The following is a 21,406-nucleotide window of genomic DNA, read 5'->3' as shown; positions in this document are numbered from 1 at the left end:
AGAAGAAGATGCTGATCCATCTTTGATCGAGATGGAAAATGTAAGTTGTCATCTGCAACGATTTCTTAATTGCATTAAGTTAGCTTTGCTAATTAAACAGCCGCTAACTATTATTCCTGAATAGGCGGGCCAGTGTTGTTACAGCTTGAAATGCGTGATGTCCTAATCAGTCAGCTCAGCATTCACAACAATAATGAAATAGCTCTTTTCTTTTTGCCGAAGTATAATTAACATTTTTAATTAATCGTAAAGTAACGGAGAGAAAATTTACTGTGAACTTCGTACGAAACCAGTAGCCTCCGACCAAAGTACAGCATACTCCCTCCCTCCCTCTCTTCCACTCTCACTCTCCTTCTCTCTCCTTCTTACTCACTCTCTCTGTCACACTATCTCTATCTCTCCACGTCTCTCTCCTCCTCTCTCTCTCTCTGTCACTCTCACTCTTCTTCTCTCTCCCTCTCACCCACTCTCTCTATCTTTCTCTTTCACACTCTCTCTTTCTCTCCATTTCTCTCTCTGTCTCTGATCACCGCTGTAGTAGTTACTGCTCCACTTAATTAGCCAGCTATATCTCATAAATGCCCGTGTTCACCTTAACAGCTATCTTACATCCTCTTGTCAATCTTAAACATTGTAACTGAACATTCCGTCCAAAAACCTCAGGTCCACCGACTAGAACTCCTCACCCTGACCGCTTTGAATCTCACTCAAGCAGAGCTTGCGAAAGCTGGACCTAACTGTCTACTTTTCACATTGAAAAATGCTTTTCAGAAAGTTTGTAGACATAAATGAAGCGAAACAATTCCATTTCAAAATGGAAGACATTTCAGGAATTCTATCTGGCGAAGAGTTACTTCCCCTCCACGACCTACTGCCAGCGCAATAGTGAAAACTCAATTGCTAAACACAAATAATAATGAAGATATACACCCTCTCTACGGATTATCCTCAACAATAATGGTTTCTAACATTAGGGGCTACACAGTTTGTGGAAGTGACATATCGGTCTAATCTGACCTACTAGAAATAACAGTTAAATATCCCTTCCCTCAAATCACATTTAGAAAGTAAATGTATATAGTGCTATGTCTACAATATGTATGAATAAAAATGAGAATTTCATCTGAATAACTTTCATCATAAATGTTCTTGAAAAAAGTTGACTTGCGAAAAAAAGAAGGAGCAGCAACGACAACGACGACGACGACGACAACAACAACAACAACATGTTAAAACGTAATCATGGTTGGCAGAGACGATGTATTAGACAAAAGTTTTACAGTTGACAATTCCGTTCTGGTGCTGCGACCAAAAACAAGTATATCTTTCTTTGTCATCACCATAAGTACCAACAGTGGTAAGAGACTCTCAACAGAGCCGAACAGCAGAAGGTCTTCAGAGAAGAAACCCTCCTTGGGCAAGTGTTCTGGCCCTTAACGTCTTTTTAAGGTAGCCGCATCCAGGTCATCACTCCTGAATGTCTTTCTGCAGACCCCTTTTAGCCACATGGATATCGGAGACTTGTTGTGTATTTAAATTGCTTGGAGATTTTACCTAGTTGCAACTCCTTTCCGTTGCCGCAACTTTCAAACTTAAAGAAGAAATACCATGGGTGAGTTTGCGGTGTTAAACCATCCTCCTCGAAATATAGAACTTCTCAAGTTGACCCTTGTCTTACACACTCAGTCTTTTAGATAATCTCCAAACTCGATAATCAGTCGTAGAAAATACATCTTATAGATTATATATCTTAGATACTATATGTCTAAGCTAAGTATTCTGTGCTAATGACATTATTTCGATATTCTACATTTACATTCATTTTATCGTGATGAGTAAATGGCAGATTCTGGCGACCTAAGTTCAATTTCTGATTATAACCATTTTTTTCTTTTATTAACGTCTGAATAAAAGACTTGGAGACGACCTAACTGTCCACACATCCTCGTTCAGCATACTTGGTCACTCAATGATCGATAGCTGTGTATCATGGAAGGTCAAGCAGACGGTAGAGAGCAGAGTGGAGATAAGAGTGTGTGAAGCAGTGAAAGAATACTCGGTCAAACATGACGCAAGTGAATTTCCATTCTGCCCAGTACAATACCCTGCCAAGCCCAGTTAACCTTCACATCAAGGAATAGAGAGAAACACCAACCTTTTCACTATGTACTGAAAGACGATCCCTACAACATCTTTATAGCTGAATAAAAACCCTTAGAAAAACGCTGCTGTTTTGACCAGGAAATCTGAAATCAGATTAGTGGGAGGCCAAAGGTGAAGAGCTGCACCGCCAGTCTGATAAAGACGAAAGCATTTTCTTCAGGACTTCGAGAAGCATACGGGTCACAGAGAAGAGGCACAACAAAACTCGTAGATCTTGACGGCAAATCAGTACTCTAGGAAAAGTTGGAGATCCTTGATAGATTTTCCTATCCTTTTGACAGCCTGTCTAATATCCCAGGAGTCGAAAAGGTCACACAACAGCCAATCATTCCATTCGTATTTCAATTGTGACTCTGTAAAAGCAACATAAACAGTGAACATTCTCATAATGCAATACATCCTTCACGTGTTATCATTCTCCACTTTAAATGTTTTACTCCTTTCCTGCTGGTATTGAAACTGGAATGCTTTCTTAGCTGGTGGGAGTGGATTCACATCAAAGAGTAACAACTTGCACGACTTTTACCCGGGTAATACTGTACGTGGAAGAATGCTTAACACTATGAACGACGCCTATATATGTCCAGGTTCTGATACACCACGGGGAATCTCTCGCCAGTGACTCCTCCCCACACATTCCAGGACACCATTTATATCCTCTCCCAGTTCCTTGTCATGCGCTGTTAACAATGTCCGGCAAGGAGATAATTCTCTATCTATAAAACCCGCAGAAAATCTCAGAATATCACAAAAACTAATTTAAGGATATGTTTAGCGACAATCCATTTTAATCCATTTGAATTTCTACTTTGCATTTCTTTTCATCCATCTGATAAGTATTTAGCTATGCACTAAAGCTGGTTGTTCTCTCCTGACCCATAAACGATACACTTGGACAGCGGTGATGAATATTGCTAGCCGAACCTTTCCAAATTTTAATGTCCTTAACATTCTTGTTATTGTTGTGTCACTTACTTACGTCTATTTTAAAAACATCCTTCTCGCTCGAATCCTGTGGACTCATACGGATTGGTTTCCGGTTCCTATGGCATATATATATATATATTCCCCACTGGATGGAACGCTGGTCCGTCGTAGGGTGACTCACCATTGCCAGATAAGTGCATTACAGCAACGTGAAATGACGTGTTTTGCTCAGGAACACAACGCGTCGCCCAGTCCACGAATCGAAACTATAATCTTACGATCATGAGACCAACGCCCTACACACTAACCATTAAGCCGTACGCTTCCACTCACATCTATTTTAGTTTTAGATAAATGTTAAGCTATTTCTTATAACACAACGGAGTGTTGCCTGAAATCCTGCGTCGTATTAATACTGGTGTGCCATATGTTGATCATCAAGCTGGAAGGGCGAACGGCACGTCTAACTTTGCTTCATTTGAGGAAAAAAAAAGGTGTCTTTAATCAAGGCAATGATTACATTTGGCAAATGTAAGGGAGAGTGTGGAGACTGTGAGTGGTAAAGAATGGTAACTTAAAGAAAGAACTGTGAGAGTTGAGAAATGAATTAAGATCAAAGTTAATTGATATAATTTCCAGACCTGAATGGTAGACATTACATTTGTTTTAATTTATTGGCAGCTCCTGCCTGAGGGAGAACATGTCCCATCGAGTTGGGAATCTGGTGGATATGAGTTGAGCAAAAGAAAAATTCAAGATTTAAACAAGACGATTCGGGCTTTGAAACGTGGTCGCACATATAAAAGTTACCAAGAAAGAATGAAGGTAATTGTTGGACTCTTAAACTCTTTCGCCTGATTTATTCATTGAAAGATAAATGTTTTCATTGTTATGTTCACCGTTATAGATGTTGGAATGCTTTGCAGGTTAATAAGTTTACTTCAGAAACTCTTGGTTTCCGTCTCACTACGTGGCAGCACCTTCAGCCGGAGGCGCAATGGTCCAATGGTGAGGGCAGCGGACTCGCGGTCGGAGGATCGCAGTTTCGATTTCCAGACCGGGCGTTGTGTGTGTTTATTGAGCGAAAACACCTAAAGGCTCCACGAGCCTCCGGCAGGGGGTGGTGGCGACCCCTGTTGTACTCTTTCGCCTCAGCTTTCTCTCACTCTTTCTTCCTGCTTCTTGTCCCCAACTTCCTACGCAACCGCTGAGCCTGGATGCGCATTCATCCATCCGTCGATGCTATCGTTGTCGGGGGTTGACCTGCTTTCTCTTCTGCGGGTCTTACGAATAGCAAAGGTCTACGTTTTGGACTGCTCCCATCTTGCGAGCTCTGGGACGAAGACCGTTCGCTCAAAAGCAACAGCAACAGCACCTTCTGCCATCGATCAAAGCCTTTTCAGTGGACTTTGGTTTGTGGAAATTCTGCAGCTCACAGAAGTTTTATGGGAGTGGGAGCATGTGTGTGTGAGTGCACACGAGTGTGTGTTTTGTGAGTTTGTATGCGTGTGTTTATGCATTTGTGTGTCGGTATTAGCGTGGCAAAAATCGGTGTGGCGAACGAAAATACGTTATCAGTGACACGTACTTAGTAAATGTGTGTTGTTAAAAGCTTTTAGGCTGCGATATTTCGTTCAGGAAAAATCCCTTTGAAGACGGATAGTATTAAAAAAAACCCACAGTATATCTCAAAGCCAAGCGAAACGACTCGCCCCAGAAATAAATGAGAAAGACAGACATCGATGTTTCAGATAATTGTTTATCCGATTCACCCATGAAACGAATTTTCCTTTTCTCCTGATTGACCCGGCCTTTTGTCGTCTTCCGAAATCGATAAAATAGATTACAAAGTAATGATGTTAATATAATTGATTAGAAACTCATTAAGGTGGTGCTACAACTTGGCCGCTATCAAATGTTGAAACCAGTAATAAATAGATGAGAAATGTAAATCTGACTTTTAATTGGTTTCAATGACGAGTTATGACGTGAAATATGTGGATTTAGGGTTGAGATTAGGTTTAGAGTTAGGGTTGGGGTTGGGGTTTAGGGTAGTAGCAATGATGTTAAGAGGATAAGATTTATGATTATTAAAGAACAAAGCAACCCGTGAACATGTTAAGGTGAGAAGATAGAGGTTTTACGATGTTCACTTTGAGGAAATTCAAATCCTCTTTTAGTATTCCACTCTGTATAGCGAATGTTTTGACAACGTCCGGATGGCTTTAAGGGACAGTTTGCATTAGGCAAGTCACACAGCTATTCACTTATTTTTACAAGTAGGCTGAGGTCTCATTGTTTGTGGTATGTTATGTGATAACTTTGTCAAAAAATTGTGGCAATTTCCTGCAATTCTACATCAATATATGACTGGTTGGGCAGATTCTTTATTATTTTACAATCAGCCGTCACTCGCGAGCGACTGACTCGGTGACATATACCATTCTTCGCTAGCTACCGCTGTAGTTTCAAGCAGACTGAAATACTCGATTTTCCCACCCTTGACCAAACGAAACACCGATTTACCAGTGCCCAGTTGATGCTCATTACGACCGAATAGACTGTTGAGATCCAATCCTAAACCTACATTCTGGATGGAGACCATGGCCACTATCCATTTACAAGCTATTTTCCTCTAGAGACATAATCCGTTTCTCTCAAAAAATTCATTCCTTGTCTTTGCTGGGAGTCAAAAGCTTGGCCTATTTAGTTCTTCTGCTGCATCATCTGGTCTTTTTAAATAACTGTTTATCAGTTTTGAGAAAGCAGTTTCTCACTCATTTCTTAGGACTTAGGTGTTCTGTTTTCTTTTTCTATTGAAATTTGTTCCGGTCAACCAATCAGACTGCTAGAGAAATCCATCTTTTCTTCTGTAAACTATAGAGAAATTGCGATCAATATACGAGATTTAGGGGTGCATAATATCCGGTATACGCACCGATGGACATACAACTTAATAACTGGAGCAGGTGTGATGTTAAATGAAAAGCGGTATTTTAAGGAAATTCTCTCGTTATTTATTGCGTGGAGAAGGCTTGGAAAGAATCTCTGTCACAAGACCAAACTGGAAAACATTCGATTTAATTCTGAAATTAGAAAAAGTGTAGCTTCACTTCAATAAAGGAAATCAACTGACCAACAGAAGATAAAAGAAAAATGGAGAAAATGATTACGCATTGAGTAAATCATAGTGAGAGGCGCGGAGAGGGTGAAAGACAAGGACAAAGAAAGAGAGTGAGTAATAGAGAGAGGGGGGAGAGAGAGAGAGAGAGAACGTTGGTGAAAAAGAGACAGTGAGGGACATAGCATCGATATATAAAACTTCGCATTGATTTTTTTTTTTCATCCACAGGTAAAGAAATTGGAACAAGAAAAGGCCAAAGCTGCTTCACGAGTGAAAGTCTGGAAGCCTGTCTCTGACTATCATTTAAACAAGGTTCTCGGAAGCAGTGCTGCCAAGACAGAAATGAATTCATTTGAGAGCGATTCACATACTAAAACAATTGAGCCAATGATGAGAGGAAGAGAAGAAAAGACTTCGTTCGCCGATGCCGTCCGAGATGTTTTGGCTCATCGTCGACAGCTGAAGATCAGAGCAGCGGCTTTCATTTCTTTGCTACCTGAGTCAGTAACTTAAATTCATATCTCTTTAGTCTCTGGAATTGGATCCTCATAATTCGGTGCCAGGGGAAATAACGAAAAGAAAGATTTCAATTCGATCTTGATTTCCAATTCTTTTTTTTTTCTTCTTTGGTATTGTTCTGCAAAGAACATCAACATCACAAGCCCCAGTTTTCTCACAAGGCGCTATGATACTTACTAATGGTTGTTTTGGGAATCTGGCGATAACCTCCTCCTCTTCCTCCCCACCTCCTCCTCCTCTTCCTCCTCCTCTTCCCCTCTTCCTCTTCCTCCATCACCATAATCATCATCATCGCCATTAGATGTGGATCATTTGATCACTATTTACTGTAATCCTTGATGTCCTGCTTCAGTTGCGGACAAGACATATAATATTGCTGCAGTTTGGGCGTATGCAGTTTTACTTGCTCTTCTGGCAGTGCTGGATACTTCTCTCCTTTATATTAACTATCTCCATAAAATATTGATCTCCAATATGATTGGCGATCAATCAGGTTACCTTCTTTTGAAACTTTGATGATCCTCTTCAAATAAATATTTTAAACAGCAAATGTATTTCACATTATCGTCGATCATAAAGGATCTAGTCGTAAAGGATCCAATGGAGGACACGTGACTGAAGCCATCTTAATTTTATATCTGTATAAAGTGGATTCACTGCCGCTGGTGTCGTTGGCTCGATGGAGCATTAAAAGTGCGTAATCTGAAATGGACGGGGAATACTGCTAAATGCTTCCAGAGTCTTAATATGTTGGCCGTTTATAGTTCATGTCTTGGATCCTTGTAGGAAGGTGGAAAAACCGATTCTCTGCTAGATGAGAATCTTAGTGTGAACGCTGATAAAGTTGTCCAAAGAGATTCTCTTTTGGGGGCCTTCGAATCCTTACAAAAGGACTTTCACCTCATCGAATGTGAAGGAAATAAGATTGGTAAGGTGTCTGACTCTGAAGACTCGTTGGTTATTGCTTTTGTAAAGAGAAAATTAAGAAAACGGGGGGGGGGATGCTATGTACCATTGTCAGATGAACTTGGTTCCCTGCACGTTGTCAGACTTATTCTTTCACAAGCTGACACAACAGATGAGATGAGGACTTTTAGAGTTTCTGGAATGTGATCTACTAGAGCATAAACCCCGCCCCCCCCCCCATGTGTAACGCAATGATCTGTTGAGATCTGAGACGATTAATGGTTGGTTTGCGACCTTCCGATGCTGAAGTGGTTCACTTAAATTTGGATGTTAACAGTGACTCGCGTCTCCTTTCTATCTCTCTGCAAAATGGTGAGATTATAGAGACGAGGAAGACTCTAGACCGCAGTGAAGCAATCATTCTCCCCTCCCCCATTGATACCCGTTTTTATAGGAAAGAATTCAGTTTTACTGTCCTCTCATTAATCATCAGCATTGCGTGTGTGTGTGCGTGTGTGCGCGTGTGTGCGTGCGTGTGTGTGTGTGTGTGAGCATGTGTTTGTGTGCATGTGTGTGTGTGTGTGTGCATGTATATGTGTGTGTGTGTGTGCGTGTGTGTGTGCATGTGTGTGTGCATGTGTGTGTGCATGTGTGTGTGTGCGTGCGTGTGTGTTAAAATAATGTAAAGTTAATGTATCTGGACATATAATGATGGGTCGACTCAATACCAAGAGTAAAGTCAAATTTATTGCCAAAATGAAATTGGCTGCGACTTCAAGCGCCGCCCGTCTCAGCCTCTACTGAAAAACTAGCAGAATAGCGAAGATTGAAAGTCAGCCATATATGTCTTGGCCTTTCTATATACATATCTCTACTTCTCCCTAACTTTCTCCCCTCTCCCTCCTCCCTCTCTGTCCTCCTGTGTGCGTGCGTGCGTTCGTATCAGTCACGCATTTAGAATATTTTTCCTGTTGTTTATGAAAGTAGTGGCACAAGAGTTGCGGGTGCGGTGTTTCTCGACTCAACACGGTTCAGATTTGAACTTGCTACATTAAGTTGCCCTTGTTATTACAATAAACGACTGCATTTATCTCTGTTTTAAACAATGAGGGATCTCATTTTGTATTTAGTATTTTTTTAAAATTCTACATTATTCTTCAACTTGTTCTCCTTTAATCTTCAGCACAATCAATCCATCTTAATCCACCTTGGTCTATCTTAGTGCATCTTTATGCTCTCAGAAAAATCTTTCCAGCTGAGAGATCAACCATGCTTGCACTACTTCCATTGCCTTTTGGATCAGGGTAAATCGACGATCCTTTAAGATCTTTGAGTAGAAGAAACAGGGGACAGTTGAAAGGAGCAAGATCAGGACTACATGGCAGATGTTTCTACATGTTGAATTTCAGGGTATTGTGGCAGCAGTATGAAGACGGGTTTTGTAATGCAACAATAAAACACCTTTCGATCCCTCGGCATTTGCTTTCTTCGCAGCCATAACTTTTCAAACGGTGTTACGCTATACTGAGCACTGATCACTGCTAAGATCCTCAACAGATAACAGACTAAGATTAGTCTTTAAGAGTCCCAAATACTGTCAGTGTCCCTTTCCGTTCTGTGTGCTTTTTGATTTGAATTTTTTTCTTCATGGGCGATATTGGCTGTTTCCATTCCAGTGTTTGGCTTTAGCACTCCAGTTTGAATTGGTGTAACCATTTTTGTCACCACTGACGATTTTACCCCAAATGAAACTTACTTTAGTTATTATAGTCTTGCGATGATTTTCAGCCTTTGTTACGTCTTCAGCTGCAGGAAATGTAAGACGGAAAGCTGATCTTTTGTGGAACATACAAGAAGCGGTCAATTCCTAGTTGACGTAATAATAATAATAACTAACTAGACAAGCTCAAACCTGAATCTAGAGGAACACCAGACTTAGTTATGCAGGGCTAAGAAATATTTCTGTCAATACAAATGTAATGCACTGTGTGTAAGTTATCGATTCATATCCATATTGTTTATTATTTGTAGTAAAATAAGAGAATATAAAATTGAATCTTTACGTTCCTATATGACAAATCTGTACGACATTCTACAAACTTTGATTAACATAAAGAACAAGGATCTGAAAAGCAGGGTAAGCATATCTTTTACTCCTCGCTCTTCTTTGCTTCTGACATCTTTTTTGACGGTTTTATGTTTATTGTTTTCCTTTTTCCGCCCTTTCAGTTCTCTGGTCTTCTAGCATGTTGGGGCAGGGCTAGTATCGTTGGTTCTCTCTCATTTTCAGACCTATTACTCGTGACTTTAGTTTTGTTCTTTTGAGTAACCACTGGGCCCAGGAGGCTTTCTCCATTCTTTTTGTCATCCTTGGTGCAGTCAGTTCCCAGAATGGTGTCAAGGTTGTCTATGTGCTGTCTAATTAGGGCATAGGAACGGAGGAATTCGCGTTTCTTCTGCTCTATCTGGGCCGTGGTTCTGGTAAAATCATTATTTTTCAGTGCCGCTGCGATGATAGTTGCGGGGCCTTTTCCGGCAACGTTCCAAGCTCGCAGGAGCAATCGCAGTTCTTTCGTCAACCAGTCCCGTGAAATCTTTGTTAGGGATACGGAGAGAGAAAGAGTGAGTGAGAGAGAGAGAGAGAGAGAGAGAGAGAGAGGGACAGAGACACAGAGAGAGAGAACGAAATTAAGAGACAGAGAGAGGGAGAGAAATACAAGATCAACTTGAGGGAGAGAGAAGAGGGAGGCAGAGAGAGAAATATATTGTTATTATAAAGCCGAAATTGTCTATAAATATATTATAAAATGTATCATTATAAGACGAGGTGGTCACAGAAAAAGAATATATTAAAGAATAATTTTTATTTTACCTAATGGCTCGCTGAAAGAAAAGTAAACAAAACAAACCTCCGATCTTCGTAGTTTAAGAATTTTATGTTTTGAACAATAAATTTCGGTTGTGAAGACCGTAATTTTCCAAGAAACTGCAAGATATGTGACCAATGTAGCTACCGTATTTTTATATTTATATCCAAGTCAACGCGTGGTTTCGGCAAAAACGTTGAATATGACTTGATATCTTGTCATCGGATATATTTTCCTTGTACACGCGTATTGTTCGATCGAAGGTGAAATATACTGGTCGTCCTTTTGAGCTATATTTAAGCCAGAGACCTCTTTACTTCTAATTACATCGATCTCTTGGAGGTTCTACTCTACTTTTCCGGAGCTAAGCATTACACGCTTTACCAACACAACGCCATCTTGACACACACACACACACACATATATATATACAGATATAGATATACAAATATACATATATGCATACACACATATATATGTATAGTTGTGCATATGTATATGTATGTATGTATGTATGTATATATGTATGTATGTATATATATGTATGTATATATATATCTGTATATATATGTATTTATGTGTGTATGTATCTATGTATATATATATATATATATATATATATATATATATTATACATATATGTATATGCATATATGTGTGTGTATGTATTGTTATACTTGGGGACGGTCATGTTTTGTTAATTGAACGCAATCACAGAATGTTTGGTCTTTCCTTCAGCTTTATCTTTTTTTTATTTCAAAAAACAATAATAATAAGTCTGAAGTGAAGACCAAACACGTTGTGGTTGTGTTTAATTGACAAAATATGATCATCATCCCCAAGCATAGCAATATCTGCTTTAACACACCATTTCACATCAAGAATCTTGACAAACACATGCATAAATGAACACATACACATATACATACATACAATGTCATCATACATACAATGTCATACATTGTTACACAGTATCATATATACATACAATGTAATATGTAGATTGTCGTCACGGTATTATCTACCGATGAGGCGTTATGTTGTGGCTAAGACACTGTATAATGAGATCCGTCGGATCCGAGGACAAAGAAATAAAACCCCATAGAATGGTGGAAGCCATAGCCACTCATAATAAAAAGGGAATAGCTCAATGAAATGTAAAGACAATAGATCTGATATAATGATTTGAGATAGAGAAGAGAAACTGTGCACAGTTGTGGAAATTAGCTGTCTAGCGGATGTTAGCATAAATCTGAATATCAGTGAGAAAAAGAATATCTACGCTGAACTATTGAGAAATCTGCAGTTACTCTATCCAGATTTCAAGTTCAGGTTTATACCTGTAATTATTGGGGCCCTGGGATATGTAACACACTACCTTAAAACCAATCTTGAGAAATTAGGCTTCTCAAAACCAGAAAGGTAAATGCTGATTCGAAGACCACAGATCCAGTCTATCACTGGAACTAAAAATCTGTAAAACTTTGCAGAATTTTATCTTCAATATATATGAGCATGTCTAGATATGCAACTATATGCATGGGAATACATATATAAAACATACATACATACATACATACATACATACATACATACATACATACATACATACATACATATACACATACATACAAACAAACAAAAATATCCTGTTGTTGATGTTGAAATTCCAATGAAGGAGCCTTGGATCTAGGTTAGAAACCGGCTCTTTCTCTATTAGCAAGAAATTTTGAAATAAAATTGATTAATGACATACATGTACACTATATATATATATATATATATATATAACTAGATCAACCTGAAAATGAATATATATTTGTTACATATCTAGATTGCTGTATAAATGTTGATGTATACATCAATCCTGTTAATACAATCAACACATTTATATTAATATTATCCTTATCAATGATATATACGCATGTGAATGTGAAGATGCTCACATACACAGCAATATTTGTTCCACTACCGATATTTATAAGTCAATCTTCAGGGAAAAATCGATATAATGACAACGTTCAAATTTAGACAAATGTATTCTAAATGTTTTGTAATCCATTAATAAATTAGTCATCTTCAGGTTTGGCTGCAGGAGATGAACTGGGCGACACTTTACATATACTTAAATTTGTCAGAATATGAAATATTTCCACCAGCTGTATATAGTGTAGCATTTACAACTACCGTCACACATAACTGCATGTGTACGTACAAAAAATCCTCCCACTTTCTCTCTCTCTCTCTCTCTCTCTCTCTCTCTCTCTATATATATATATATATATATATATATATATATATATATAATACATACATACATACATACATACATACATACATACATACATACATACATACATATATATATATAATTATAAATTAGGGTATGTACGAGATACCACCATGTTGAAAATAGCAGCCATGATCTGACTCTAAAACCACCTTAATTGTCCATATATCAACACGGAGAGAAAACAAAGAGACAAGATGAAACTAGCATAGTTGTATTTCGTAGATACCCTAATTTATAATCTTAATAATTATTACCTTTGAAAGTTATTTTCTCCATGCTGACCACTTGATAAAATTAGTGCTCAACACGGTGAAAATTAGTGCTCAACACAGCATTGGTGGATATAATTTCTTTATTTGTGAATTAAGGCTACCATTGGTTTCATGTTAAGAAAGGTAGGAAAATATCCTAGTGTCTTAACAATTTTTGAAGCTGATCACATGAAGAAAGGTCGTTCGTTTTCCATTTTGGAAAACACAGCCTCGTTCCGTTCGCACAGATCCTCGTGAAATCACGCGAATAGATACATATATATCATATTCTATACTCTAAAATATATTTAAAATATATAAATTATGTGCATTTTCCGTCTTTTATAATATATTTATAGAAAGAGTGTTAAGATCAAGGATAGCTGACTTCCTGGAGACCCACAAACTCCTAAATGCAAATCAGCATGGCTTTCGCTGTGGCAGGGACTGTCTAACACAGCTCTTACACCACATTGAAGATGTACTCAAAGCCTTGGGAACAGGTTCGAATTCTGATGTCATATATCTTGACTTCAATAAAGCGTTCGACAGGGTAGACCATAATATCCTACTCTCAAAATTGGCAAATGTTGGAATCCGTGGAAAAGTTCTACACTGGATTAAGTATTTCCGGGCGAATAGAACACAACATGTTGTAGTTGATGGAGTCCACTCAAGCCCAGCAAAAGTCACCAGCGGTGTCCCCCAGGGGACTGTCTTGGGTCCGCTACTCTTCATAATTTACATAAACGACCTTTCCAGTGTCGTACATTACTGCAAGGTGAAAATATTTACTGATGACACTAAGCTCCAGCAAATCGTCAATGAAGAAGCAGACCGAGCTCAACTCCAGTCTGATCTATATGCTGTGAGTCAATGGGCAGACAGAAACAAAATGCAACTGAACGAGGGAAAATTTGAGCTGATGCATTTTGGAAGAAATTCCTCACTAAAACAGCCATACTCTCTTCCTTCAGGAGAACCGCTCACAGCCTCTAACAATATCAGAGACCTGGGTGTAATTGTTGATGACGATCTCAGTTGGAGTGCACACATCAAGAAGAAGGTCGATATAGCTCGTAGGATGAGTTCCTTGATCTTAAGAACTTTCCGGTCCAGAGAATAAGGTGTCATCATACCACTTTTCTCCTCCTTTGTACGGCCACACCTCGAATACTGCTGCCCACTGTGGTCTCCCCATACAAGACACAACATCTCGAGGATTGAATCACCCCAGAGGACACGCACTAAACGAATTGAAGGCATGGCTGCTCTCGATTATTGGGATCGCCTTAAAGCCTTGAAACTACACTCTCCAGCGTCACCGTGAGCGGTACATCATTTGTACGATGTGGAGAATATACCGCCAACTTTGCCCAAACTACCTGAACATTAGCTTCAAGGTTCATCCAAGACTGGGACCACGGGCCATACGTCCCCTGCCCAATTCAAGATCACAGCATACATGTACACCACAACATAATTTCTTTTCCTCAACAGGCCCTGCCCTATTTAACATTGTCCCGAAAGAGATCAAAGAGGAAAAGGATCCCATCAACTTTAAACGGAGTCTGGATAGATTCCTTCAAATAATACCACATAAGCCACCCATAATTGGATACAACTCACCCAACAAAAACTCACTACTTGAATGGACCATAAACAAAACTTGACTTAAACAGGATTCAAATAATCTTATCAGGTGGTGCTATTAAGTTAGACATGGCCTGGATCAATCTTTGGTCGAAACATATCTAAGTTTATATATATATATATATTTATATATGAGGATAATATCGATATTTAAGTGTCGAAATTATCAAGTGGCCAGCATGAAAGAAATACCTTACAAAGGTAAAAAAATTTTTAACAATTAAAAATGAGGGTGTCTAAAAGACACCAACATGCCGAAATAGCAGTCGAAACTCTGACTATAAAACCACGTTAATGTTCATATCGCACATGAGGTAAAGCGGAGGGACAAACATACAAGCAAAAATTATTGAATAATTCAAGATCCAAGGATTTCTGGTTCTGCTTTAGATAAGCTTTACCGTCATCAATTGAATATATCAAGGGTACATAAATACAGATATATATATGCACAGCAAACGATATACTTACATATACGAGCGTCGCACATACATACATATGCACGTATGGACACAGCCAGTTTGAATCGCCCGCCAAATCACCGCATAAGTACGATATGGTTAAATAAGCACCGCAGTGAATATAATAACGAATTATATAAATTTATATATGAGGATAATATCGATATTTAAGTGTCGAAATTATCAAGTGGCCAGCATGAAAGAAATACCTTACAAAGGTAAAAAAAGTTTTAACAATTAAAAATGAGGGTGTCTAAAAGACACCAACATGCCGAAATAGCAGTCGAAACTCTGACTATAAAACCACGTTAAATGTTCATTTAACTTGGTTTTATAGTCAGAGTTTCGACTGCTATTTCGGCATGTTGGGTGTCTTTTAGACACCCTCATTTTTAATTATATATATATACATATATATATATATATATATATATATATATATATATATATGTATATATATATATATTATATATATATATATATATATATATATATGTATATATATATATTATATTAAATTAGAGGTTAAAACACTATTAGGCAAATTTAATCCTAAATCTGATTTTTCCCTGTAAGTTTGGATTATTCCCTAATATTTTATTATAATAATATATTATTATTATTATATATATATATATATATATATTTTCATTTATATATATATAATATATATATATTTTCATTTCACTAAATTTATCAAGCTTCTGTGTTTCTAGTACATACTTCGCCTTTAATGTACTTATAATGAATAATATATGGCCTGTGCTAGAAACCCAGCGATAATAATTAATTTTATTTTATCGCATTTTGAATTTGTTTATATATATATATTATATATTAAATAGGTGAATGAATATCCTATGTTTATCGTCAGCATAGAACATTTGTTTAACCGAACCTGGGTAGCAAATTCACGTCAGAAACACGGTTGAAGCGACCTGTCCAAGGGTAGAAATCCGGTTCATGTGCAGAAATTTGTGTGTTGTATATGAATAAATGAAAGAATGGAGTCGAACGAAGATGTTAACAAAATTCCTTTACTCTCGACATATGTTTCGAAGACAACATGTTTTCATTCCAAAGGAATAAAGGGTGCATTATGCAATCTTCTCATCAGGAAAGAAGGGGAGCCTCTCTCGACAATAAGACAAACAAAAATTTCGATGACTGCCTACATGGTAAACAAAACGATAATGAGTGTTTTTTTTAAAAAAACCGTTAGAAGAATTGACGTCAAAGATAGATAGTAGGAAGAGAAGGGTTAAAGGAACAATAGGTAGGGAACAAGTGGAGAGGGAAGGGTACGTTGATTGAAAGAATGTTCGAAGGGTTAGGAAAGAATTTCGCTATAGAAGTGGGGTGGATGTAAAGCTAATTGTTCAAACCACAGTGACTATCGTTATCATTTATATGAGTAGAAAGTATGTTTCTGCCAGTGTTTACATTTGTATGATTTTTCTACGAGTGTGTTTACTAGGGGAACCTTAGAGAAGAGAATATGGAAGAGTTCAGAGTTACAAATGTTACAAAATCTCCTGCCCTCATCAAAAGGAAAGGATACAGACAGTATGAACCAATCTAACTTGAAGTTTATATTGTCTTTAAGACGGCAAAACTAATTTACTTAGCCCTGTACTATGTCGTTTTTTACTATCCCTGAATGTTGAATAATGGTTCGAAATTCTCTTGGATAACTGGGAGGTGGGCGCTCCTATATAGAAGAAGACATCGGAAGAAATTCTACACTGGTAAATAGAATTCTTAATCTTAGAATTACTAGACAAAAATTTAATTCTGTTGGGGTTGTCCTCCGAGATCGAAACGAAGTTTTTATTGTTATGATTGTTGTTACTATTATTATTAGCGCCAACAACTACACTATTTCTATTATTATTAGTATTATTAATGGTACTACAACCAGTAATACTACCGACAATAATACCGTTATTGTTGTTACCATCAACACTACCATTGTTATTAACACTATTATTAATATTATCATTGTTAACACTTTCGCTGCTGCCAATGCTGTTACTATTAATACTATTCCTATTATTACGATTGTATGATGGGTTAGAATTAGCAAGATTAGTGTTGGAACTCCCAGGTGAAGAATCTTTGTTTAGCAGCTTGGTATTGTGGGAAGATATAATTTGTGAAAGATTCCTAGTGTTAGAGAAAGCTATTCTGACTATGTGGGAATTGATAATAGAATGATATCTAGAATTTCTGGGAAAGTTCCTAGCAACGGCTTCACGGAACTGTTAAGGGAAGGTTCGATTTAATTTGTTTTCCGAAAGGTATTACGAACCAGATACAGTTTTTTGTGGCCTTTGAATTGTTCTTAGTGTTATTTGTGATAGTAAGGGGAAAATTTCTGGGTTGGAAATTTAGGGTTGAATGGCGCTTACCTCCCCTAGTCCGTAAAGAATTTATTTTATGTATAGCGTTGCTGGCACTATTAGAATTGAAATCATTATTCCTATTACGAGTAACTTTTCTATCTGGAGAAGCAGATGTTGGTTTAGAATGAGCTGAGTCGATGTATGACACTTTCTCCTTATAACCGGCTCTTAACAAGGCGGCGTTATAGAAGTCTGCCTTTTGGTTAAAGATGTCGACATTAGCAGATAATTTAGACAGTCTCAGAGATATGTTTTTGACCAAATTATCGGTAATTGGCCTGGCATGATTACTGAAAATGCTAATATACTTAAGATTTGTGGAAGGTTTATGATAAGGGAAATATGAGTTATTCTGCAAATTGAGGGTAATGTCTAAGAAGTTGGCTTTAGTTAATTCATCGTCAAAAACGATGCGCAAACACATTCTATTAAAAAACCTAACTAATCTGTTCTTAACCTTTCTTTCCTGATGGGAAGATTGCATAATGCACCCTTTATTCCTTTGGAATGAAAACATGTTGTCTTCGAAACATATGTCGAGAGTAAAAGAATTTTGTTAACATCTTCGTTCGACTCCATTCTTTCATTTATTCACACACACACACAACACACACACACACACACACACCACACACACATATATATATATATAATATATATATATATATATATATGTATATATATATATATATATATATATATATATATATATCCATATATATAAAAATATATAGATATATATATATATATATATATATATATATATTATATATATATATATGAATGAATGTATATGAGTATATGTATGTATGCGTATATGTGTGTGTTTGTATACACACATACACATAAAAGGCCACTTCCGAGCCGACGTTTCCGATCCCTTGGATACCACATGACATGTGCATGGGTCCAGCTGTTGTCTGTAAATATTCCCACGTGTTTGGCCCACCGGAACTTGTCCTTTCAGAATTCTGCGATCACATCGTCCACTCTGCTCCCGTATTATCTTATTTCGAATATGCTCTCGTAGTAACACTGCTATCTCTTTTTGCGTCGGAGCCAATCGCTGTTCCTCCCTCTTTGTAGGAACCGACATCACACTTGCGTCTAAGAGCGGTGCTGTCGAAAGGACTGGCGCATACAACCCTATGCAGCTTTGCTTTGAGTTCATCTTTTATCGAAGTAAATACCTTCCACCTTGCCCCTATTCTACTCGAGTTTTAGCATCCATGTCTCGGCACGTAATCCCTGTTCCCCAATAGACGTTCACAGATATGTGTTGAATAAGATTTGGGTAAAAACCTTTTAGAATGCCAAGCAAAGCCCTTCTGCAGTTATTAGCTACCTGATGTCACCATGCAGTGAAAATGCTCCTGCTACGGTATATACATAAGGCATTCCAGAGTATCCGTTGAGTTTATATCCATAGGTAATTGATAGAGAATAGAATGAACGCCGTTCTAACTTGAATAAAGAATGTCTTTAATTCTAGTTCCTAACATTTATCGAAATATGTCTGTGCATATGCGTAAACACGTCTACAAACATATATACATACTCACAGACGCATACATGCACACACACCGGTAATATCAGTGTATAACGTTTGAATGCTTATGTGTTTCTTAATACATCTTATGCACACAGTCATGAAAGAAGTAAATAGACACCCCTATAATCATGAAAATTTATTTAAATCTGAAATTATACATTCAAATTACTTGTTAGTCGTTATAAAGTGAACCTTTAATATTTAGTAGACATACTCTTTGTATTTTCCAATGCAAGGGCCCTATTAGGCATGTTACTGATCAGATGGTGAATATTCTCTTGTGGAATTTCTTGCTAAGTTTCAGGTAATAATGTCAACAGATCTGACTTTGAAGATGCTTTCTTGTTCTGTTTATGAAATGACCTGTCCATTATGCCCCAGAGGTGTTCTATAGGGTTCATATCTGTTGACTGGCTTGACCATGGAAGTTTTCTAATGCCATTCTTTTCCAACAAATCTTGGGTCATTTTAACCGTGAGACAAGGAATCTCATCTTCCATAAATAGAGAGTCTTCTTTAATCATTTCACCACTGGAGAAGTTTCGAATGAGTCCTTTCTGCAATATGGACACATATTTATTTGAGTTTATCGTTCTCTCACACTCTACCAGCTTTGATCAACTATTACTCCAAATTGTTCTCCAGACCATCACAGAATACCTGCAGTGTTTCATTGCTGGTTGCAATCTTTTCACATCAAATTCTTGATCACAGTCTCCAGACCCACACTCGACCATTAGGAAATTTGGACTCATCAGAAAATATGGCAGTGTCTCAATGCTAGTGGCCTCTCCACCATCTCACTGGTCCAATCTTTTCTCCGCTTCATATTGACTGGTCAAATATGTGGCTTCCTTCTTCCTGCTCTGCCAAAGTAACTGAGTTTGTGGAGATAGCTCACAGCTGTTCTGGGACTGACATCAGCTTGCCCTGCTCTGTCAGAGGTCTTGCAACGAGGATTATCTTCCACACTTCTCTTAGCAAAGAGAAGGGTCCTGTCAGAGGGCCTTGGCTGATCTGAACAAGGTGATGTGGATTCCTTCCCCTCTCTGGTGAATTGCACAATCACTCTATTAACTGTAGAAAGCGGGGTCCCAAGGTTTTCTGCGATTTTATGCTGATTATATCAACCTTCAGAATGACCCACAATATGGCCTCTTTGAAATTCAGACAGTTCCAAGGCTTCTTTTGTTTATGGCATGATTAAACAGTCACGTATAGAATCTGAAACGTAAAAATGTCAATTAATAAGAAATATAAACCTTTACAATAAACAGAAAACGATGTTTTCTGGGGTGTCTATTTACTTTTAACATGTGTGTATGAATAATTATACACCAGTGTGTGTGTGTGAGTAGGAGTATGAAGATCAGTTTAAATGACAATTCTCAGGTTTGAGTTGAGAATTTCTCAGGAAATTTAACTTTCTTACATTTCTTAGAATTTTTCTTTAAATTTTTAAGAAACGAGAAACAAGTCAGAGACGTTAGTTATTTCACAATGTTGTAGGTCGGGGTGGGTGTAGGGGGTTAATATATTGGTTTCAAATTTTGGCACAAGGCCAGCAACATGGAGGGGGGGGGGGTCGATTGCATGCCCCCACACACACACACACACTACTTAGCTGGTACTTATTTTTTCGACTCAGAAAGGATGAAAGGCTAAGTGGAGCTCGGCAGAATTTGAACTCAAAACGTGAAAACAGACAAAATACCGCTAAGCATTTCGCCTGGCGTCCAAACAATTCTGCCAGATCGGCTCCTGCCCACAACTGGTACTTAATTTATCGACCCCGAAAGGATGAAATGCAAAGTCGACCTCGGCGGAATTTGAACTCAGAACATAAAGACAGACGAAATGACGCTAAGCATTTCGCCCGGCGTGCTAACGATTCTGCCAGCTCACCGCCACAACGAGAGTCAATGAATGTGTGTGTGAATGTCTATATGTATATGTGTGTGTAAGTGTGCATGTGTGTGCACGTCTGTTTTTATCTGAATGACTAAAGTGGTTGGATAATTATCCATGAGAGGTGTGTGGGTGTATATATATAAACAGTTGGCTTGTGTGGGTGTGTGTATAATTATATATATATATATATATAATATATATATATATTAATATATATAATATATATATATATATTATATATATATATACTGTATATATATATGTATATACAGTATATATATATATATATATATATATATATATATAATATATTATATATATTATATATATATATATATATATATATATATATAATATATATATATATATATACA

The 21,406-nt window shown here is 37.6% G+C and overlaps 1 protein-coding gene across 2 annotated transcripts in view; it reads left to right on the top strand.

Annotated features, from left to right (window-relative positions):
- The first annotated feature begins 18 nt into the window (after positions 1 to 18).
- The window catches only part of LOC118762918, a 62,690-nt gene continuing 41,302 nt past the window's right edge, over positions 19 to 21,406 (top strand). For both annotated transcript variants that reach the window (XR_004998669.1, XM_036501964.1), the window contains exons 1-4: positions 19 to 40; positions 3,772 to 3,915; positions 6,443 to 6,714; positions 9,671 to 9,776. Coding sequence is in view for 1 of the 2 variants with exons in the window: in XM_036501964.1 (XP_036357857.1) it covers positions 32 to 40; positions 3,772 to 3,915; positions 6,443 to 6,714; positions 9,671 to 9,776 (531 nt within the window). In the remaining variant the exon portion in view is untranslated. The remainder of the gene's footprint in view (positions 41 to 3,771; positions 3,916 to 6,442; positions 6,715 to 9,670; positions 9,777 to 21,406) is intronic.

Source organism: Octopus sinensis, linkage group LG4, assembly GCF_006345805.1.
Source record: "Octopus sinensis linkage group LG4, ASM634580v1, whole genome shotgun sequence".
Classification (NCBI taxonomy): Eukaryota; Metazoa; Mollusca; class Cephalopoda; order Octopoda; family Octopodidae; genus Octopus; species Octopus sinensis.
This window is presented reverse-complemented; position numbering and strand designations above follow the sequence as displayed.